The sequence below is a fragment of the Electrophorus electricus genome, chromosome 4 (assembly GCF_013358815.1).
Source record: "Electrophorus electricus isolate fEleEle1 chromosome 4, fEleEle1.pri, whole genome shotgun sequence".
NCBI lineage: Eukaryota > Metazoa > Chordata > Actinopteri > Gymnotiformes > Gymnotidae > Electrophorus > Electrophorus electricus.
Genome location: NC_049538.1, coordinates 4803977 through 4811476, shown reverse-complemented (window position 1 = coordinate 4811476; position 7500 = coordinate 4803977). Strand labels below are relative to the sequence as shown.

Here is a 7500-nt window from a genome sequence, read left to right as displayed (position 1 = left end):
GAGAACTGCACAGTTGGGCAAAATGGGCTTTAGCCTTTATGGATTTTTCCACTGCAACCAAACATTATGTAATTGAATACATTGTAATTCACTTAATGAAATGTGAGTTAAAAGGAGGGCGAACGCTCAAGTACTGTGAGATCAACGTTTTTAGAGGGCTGCAGTCCGCTCGCAAACGTCTCCGTGAGAGGCACTGCAAAAGAACGAGACAGGGAAAAAGAGAAAAGAAAGAAAGATCGCAAAACCCGCAGACAAAGAGAGAGAGAGGAAGAACAGCAGAGGAGGACGAGTCCACGGGAGTGCAATGAGCTCTGTGTTAGCGATGACATAACAGACCAGTGTTCGGAGGCGTGTCTACGCCCGCGGGAGTTGGCCCCGCCCCTGCCCGGCCGGGACGTCCCACACCGGGCACGGCGTGGAGGAGACGGCCACGCGGACGCTGACCTGACAGTCGCTCAGGGCTGAGCTGCCCTATTCATCGACGGACGGCATGTCCAAGATTACGTCCCAACAACATCCGTGACACTCCGTGCCACCGAAACGCTGTCAGTGCTAACGCTGGTGCTGAAAATATCCGTCCATCATCCGTTTGTACGGAATCACCCTCTCAGACAGCGGCGATTGTCGTGACACTTGGGTACGCTCCAAGTGGGACACAACAGAAAAGGTGTTTAATGGCTCCCAGTGCTCCAGTGCAAAAGAAAAACCACATCCCATCAAAAACAACAAAGAATATTCAAACAAGGAAAATGAAGTACTTACAAGTGTTTACAAGTTCAGGGAAAAATCCAGCAATCATAAATTCTCCAATGTCAATTAACTTCAAAACGTCACTCTCTTGAATTCTCCCTTAGAAGCATATAGGGAAAAGCAGGAAATCAGGCAATGTCACTTCCTGTCTCTGGGCAGGCAATTCCGCATAAAGTCACCTTCAACACTGGCTATAGTTTCTTTTCCTTCCAAGGCAACATGGAAGTCTCTCCATTTTTCTCTTAACCTTTATTTGTTTTACCTACTCGTTAAAATATGCAAACTTTTCTGGCCAGATAAACATTAAACTTAAACTCTAGTAACATATTATAAGAACAATATTTAATCTCAAATACTTCTTCACTAAATAACACTACCATTTCCATGCACATTAACAATCACTCAATAAATCACATCATCAATAAAGGTTGACCAAACAATTCCTGCGTGTTAATTTACATACATACATATAAAAACATATACACATACACAGCATATGTGCATCTCAAACACAGAGTCCACATATGGTGGAGGGCTGCACCATCACACCCCTCTAACCAACGCTCATCGCTATTATGGTATAAATAATACAACTGTCAAGCATCCATAGCGTGACAATTAGCTCAGTCAGACACACCTTTTATCAGTTAGCTACAGAAAAACGTGTTGTTTTCAGTACCAATGCCCAAGACTGGTTGACTGGTTATGAAGTGTTAATAGTGTAACCACTAGCTTCTACGTTCTCTCGGTCAGCTTTGCTACGCTACCAAGCCAACTGCTGGCGTGGTGGAGTCCCGCCATGCTCTCAGCTAGCTAGGTTAACTAAAAGCTAAACGTCAACGTCAACAAAAGAAAAAATGTAACCGTAGCTGATGTAATTCAAGTGCATCTGCGCCACAGTTGAGGTTAGACTAGCAGCACTTAGCCTTTCGGTATATTTAATGGTTATTATCTGCTCCACTCACCAGTGTCATGATTTTTTCGTCTTCCTGTCTTCCTCTTCCCTCTGCCAGAAGGGTAACGCCTCTTCAGCTCTGCTGACTGCCTTTAATTGTTGATGACTTGTTGTCATTAAACAATCATGCACGCTGCATGCCGCGGGTCTGAGTGCAGTCAGGGCGGGGCCCACTTAGGGAGTTCAGGTCTCGTACCATTGCAAACTGTGCACATAGCCGCTGCTGTCGTTTAAACTTTGTCAGCCCTCAGGGGCCCCCCACTGGCTTGGGGCCCCAAGCAGTAGCCTGCCTTGCCTGGCGCTCTCGGTATATGGGAGGAGCTGGAATGTCTGGTACTGTCTGCTACCGCTGGGCTGGATCCCAGAGCCAGCAAGTGGGACACGCGGCGCTCGGATCGGCGCTCGGATCGGCCCCCCCCAGGCCACTTCCCTCTGACCACCAGGCCAGAGGAGCCTCCTCCCTTCAGCGCCTGAGCAACACGCACCACCAGCGAGTACTGGCCCGGCACGGCGGAGGACCGGATTTAGAGTGCTGCAACCGCGGAGCTGAAGAACAGAGAGCAGGGCTCTCTGTCCTCTCCCACAAAACCTGCGGCAGCATGGGGTGGAATTGGGGACCGGCACAGCGATGTGGCATATGAGACCTGCCTCGGCGCGCGTGTAACGTGGAGGGCCTGGGCCTCTCCTGATCTGAGGCTGATGGCAGGACAGGAGAGAGGTCCTTACTGCCGTAGGTACATGATCTACACCACAGCAGTCTTGTTCACAGTGACACATCGAGTCACACAACGCCGTCACCACGCCATGTGTTCTTTGCTTTGTTCCTGTCTCCACCCAGTCATGTGATCTCCCCCCTCTTCACGATCAAAACCTCGTCCTTCATTAGTCCTAGTCCTGCGTTTACTGGGCTGGACGACTCCCAGTCAAGGCCCTGTTAAAGACCGCTGCCCGGGTCTCTGAACACCGAACACAACGTCCTTGACGATGCAGACTGCTTTAATACAAAAGTTCCATGTTTTTTGTTTTTTTTTTCTTCACGAGAGGGCAAACCATGTCTTTGGTTACTAAATTTACGATTAGGATTTGAATTAGGATTACAATAAGGGTTAGTCATAGACAATTCTTAGTGCATATAAATAGCTATTTGATATAAAGGTGAAAGGTATAAGAAATATGTGTGTGTGTGTGTGTGTTAGGGAGAGAGAGAGATACGTTGGACCACAAGTCTCTATCTATAAGTGTATTACAGCACCCTTATTACTACATTACATGGACTTAAGATACTGTCCAACCCTACACTCATCGCAAACCACAGCGGGCACTAACGGGCACTTCCCCTATCAGCACACTGTTGGCGTGAGCTGCACTGTTCTGTAATACCTCTAACACTGCATATACCGCTGCAGTCAAAAATACACATGGCCTGTAATGGTCTGGTCATGTGACCTGAATACCCTTACTTTTGTATTGGGTCGCCGCTGGTCTGTACTGTTTAAGGTAAGACAGGAAGTGTTGTTGCACAGGGGGGTGTATGTGTGAGTAAAGAGCTGGGCGTGACCTCTGACCTGTGCATCGTCCTGCTCCTGCGTGTACGGGGTTCCAGCGGCGCCTTCTGCTACTCTGTCTCCCAGCAAGAAGCCCAGCCGTGTCATCAGAGTGTGGGCGGCCTCGTCCACCGTCGGAGGGGGACCCAGCTCCTGACCGCCCTCCCCTACGCACGCGTGCGCACACACACACAGACACACACACACACACAGACACAGACACGTGACGTGCCAGCAATAAACAGAGCTACAGGTGGGACATTATAGTTCTGTGTTGTTCTATGTGTGTTTTGGTCTGTCATGTAAAATAAGTACAATAAGCGCATGTAAAAAGTACAAATTTGTTTAAAAGCAGAGTTGCACGTGGCCTCCAGGGAAACGTCGAGGTTGACACTGTCTTTCTGTTGTCACATTCACGCGGAAGATCTGGGAAAGAAAATGACTCGCGATTCAGAGAAGCACCAGAAATAACTGGGACAATGTTCACGCACAAGGCAGCATGCTAATCAGGACAAGATGCAACCATCACACACTCCGTAGCAGAACCCGTATGCAGAACAGTTTCCCCACCGGATTAAGAACACCTTCCCTGTCGGATTGTCTTCGGCAGGACGTTTACCGTCTCCAACCACGTTAATCCACTGTGGTCTGCACCTTCCCACACCACACTGCCACCATCCTCAAACTCCGGGGCGGGACAGGTCAGGAAGCCGAGGAGGCTGGAAAGAGAGTCGCAGGTGCTCATGCCGTAATCCCACCCTGCTTTTAATCCCGCAGACTGGGCCTCGTCTGAGCAAGGAAGGCAACCATATCCTGGAGTTTAGTCCAGGACTACAGCAGGACTCACATCAGTGCGGGGCACACCCTGTATGACCTGTCTCACTCTGCCACAGCCACAAACTTCAAAACATTCCCTGCCATTGAACCACAATCATGTGGAAAAATGAAGTGTGGATGTGTTTTTTGGTCCAGTGTCGGAGCTAACATCACCTTGCACACACACACACACACACACACACACACACACACACACACACACACACACACACACACCCCCAAAAACACACGCACACAAGAAATGGAGCTAGACTAAGCACTAGGCAAACTTCAAGAGGCGAGATCTCTCAGGGAGGTAGCGGTTACCTACAGTGAGAAGAGCTTTAGAAGGATTAGCCCCCCCACACACACACCACCTCTCTCTCCTGCTGACAGAACAGATAAGTGAAGCAGAGCAGAACAGAACAGCTTCTCTTAAAAATAAGACAGCAGGAGAGAGAGGAGAGAGAGAGAAGTGAGGCGAGATGAGGTGAGGTGAGAGAGAAGAGAGGAGAGGAGGTGAGGCCCTCAGGGCTATGCTCTCTCTTTCTACAGTAGTCAGTAGCTCAGCAGTAGTCAGTATCTTGTCAGTATTTCAGCAGTAGTCAGTATCTTGTCAGTAGCTCAGAAGTAGTCAGTATTTCAGCAGTAGTCAGTATCTTGTCGGTAGCTGAGCAGTAGTCAGTATTTCAGCAGTAGTCAGTATCTTGTCAGTATTTCAGCAGTAGTCAGTATCTTGTCAGTAGCTCAGCAGTAGTCAGTATTTCAGCAGTAGTCAGTATCTTGTCAGTAGCTCAGCAGTAGTCAGTAGCTACTCATCAACCTCACCCAGAACACCACCAATGCAATAACAATATTCAAAACCAGGTCCTTCCTCACGACTAGGGAGTAAAATGATGTTCTGGCCACAGCAATTAACAAATCACTCACAGCTCAAATATTAAATATGATTTCTGTGCAAAAGCAAACAAAAGAAATGAAAACAAATTATTTAAAAACAAGCAAATTGTTCTTTCTTCTCCACGGCTCAAAACGTCTCACTTTGCCCACACAGACGCGGGAATATGTACGCATTTCACAAGTCCTGTTTGACAGAGTGTTAAGTTGTGTGGAAACGTTCACACTCGCTGAGCTCCCACCCCATCCTATTAACTCTCCATACAGGATGGGTGCGCAGAGTGGCGAGAACCCTGCCTGGCTGATTTCGACTCCTCCCTCTCTCTCTCACACACACACACACACACACTCGCTACCCCACGAGGGGAAATGCCTTCGTAGGTTTCTCTCTCTTTTAATCTGTGACCAGACTAAAACTGATGGTCGTCATGGCAACTATCAGCAGGCCAAAGAATGTGTTTTTGCATCTCTCGCTCTCATTGCTTCCAAACCAACTCACCTTTCACTCTCATCCCACTGTTTATCACTCGTCTTCTTTCTTTCCATCTCTGTCTATCCCTGTCTCTTTCTGTCCCCTCCTACGACAGTATGTAATTACCCCCGAGATCCCACTAATGACAACTGTATGAATATGAAAGGTCTCCGCAATGGAAAATGTGCTTTGCAGACAGCATGTTTTTACCCACAGTGCCGTGTGTTTAATGTAATATCAAGGGGCCGATTAAACGTCCTCTGGTCACAAGACAGCGAAAACAAGGTTCTATGGTTTTCAGAGCACACCGTCTCCTACACACACACAGTTTATACAGAGGTACACATTCATCCACACACACAACTATGCTGTATACCTGTCCACATTCTTGGCTGGAGAAGAGGTGGCATGACATCAATAGTGTCTGCTTACAGGTAAATACACTGACAAAGGCACCAACAACAGCAATCAGAAATATGTTCTTACACAGGCCTTCACAAAACACGCACACACACACGCACACGCACACGCACGCACGCACGCACACTCACACTCACTCGCACACACTCACACGCACGCACTCACACTCACGCACGCACGCACACTCACTCACACTCACGCACGCACTCACACGCACGCACTCACATTCACGCACGCACGCACGCACACACGCACGCACGCACACACACACACTCACACACGCACACACGCACGCACACACACATGCACACACAGAAACTTAGTGTTCTGCTAGACAGAATATCTCCAGAGATATTCCTCCTTTGCTATGAACGTAGTTGTGTAAGGCTAAGAAAACCACACTGGGCTCAGAGTTGCAGGCATGGACAGAGACAGGAATGTAGGACTCCAGGTTAAACATGTGAGTAACCCCCCGCTTTAGTGGCCTGCCAAAACACACACACACACACGCACACACACACACACACACACACACACACAAACACACACACACACACACACGCACGCACACGCACGCACACACAAACACACACACACTCGCACGCACGCACACACGCGCACACACACGCGCACACACACGCGCACACACACACACACACACACACACACACACACACACACACACACACACACACACACACACACACACAGCTGTTTGATGCAGGCTGCTCTGATCAGGGTACATCATACTGAAAGTCATCACTGGGCATGGGGACTGAGATCAGCAAGCTCCACTGAACGGAGTCGACTGAATCAACTTCACAGAGTCCACTGATTCAACTTCACAGTCAACATTATCAGTTGCACAGAGTCAACTGAGTCAACTCCAGCCATCTGAACTAACAGCCAACAGTGCCGTCATCTCCAGGAGGTTCAGCTGCCGCAGGAGACCTCCTCCGGGGACATCTCCTTTAACTCCTCCAGCTCCTCCATACAACAACACATACACTCCCCTGCACTCCCCGCTAACTCCCCAGAACCCGTCCTGAAGGAACCGTACCCCCGGGCCGATTGACCGCCTGTCAGGAGAGCGCCCCGGGGGCGGTGGGAGTTGCCTCCGGCTCGTGTGAGGTCAGTGGTCTGGGCAGGCAGGTGGCAGCACCAACCCACGGCCGCTAGCAAACCACAGCGCAGAAAACTGCTTAGGCTGCGGGGAATGTGAGACCCGGCGGGTGGGGGTGGGGGGCTTCAATAGTAACACTGTGCTGAGAGTCCCGCTCAGAATGTAATCAAATCATTTAATCATCGTTCCACCGCACTAACACTGGATTTCCAGGAGAGGGTATACGGCAGACAGCCGGACCCACACACACACAAATACAGACACACAGTCTCAAACAACAGCGTCGTCGTATCCCACGATGACTGAAAGCACACTGCTACACTGCCTGTGTGAGTTCAGAAATAGATGCCTCCATCCTAGATTGGGTTTGTTGTGAAAGTGCAGCAGTGCTGAAACAGCGTCATAAAAGCAGCATTGATGCCCCCATGTGATCATTACTAACCCTGAGCCCAGAAAGGCATTGACCTCACACTCCCCAGTGGCCACGGGGGTATTACTACAGCTGCTTTGGTGTGTGAGATTG

General features: G+C 49.3%; 1 protein-coding gene across 3 annotated transcripts in view; it reads right to left on the bottom strand.

Moving 5' to 3' along the window:
• Positions 1 to 7500, bottom strand: part of tanc2a (tetratricopeptide repeat, ankyrin repeat and coiled-coil containing 2a) — a 99312-nt gene that overhangs the window by 23439 nt on the left and 68373 nt on the right. For all 3 annotated transcript variants that reach the window (XM_027021821.2, XM_027021822.2, XM_035525340.1), the window contains one exon: positions 3271 to 3416. In XM_027021821.2, the coding sequence (XP_026877622.2) occupies positions 3271 to 3416 (146 nt within the window). The remainder of the gene's footprint in view (positions 1 to 3270; positions 3417 to 7500) is intronic.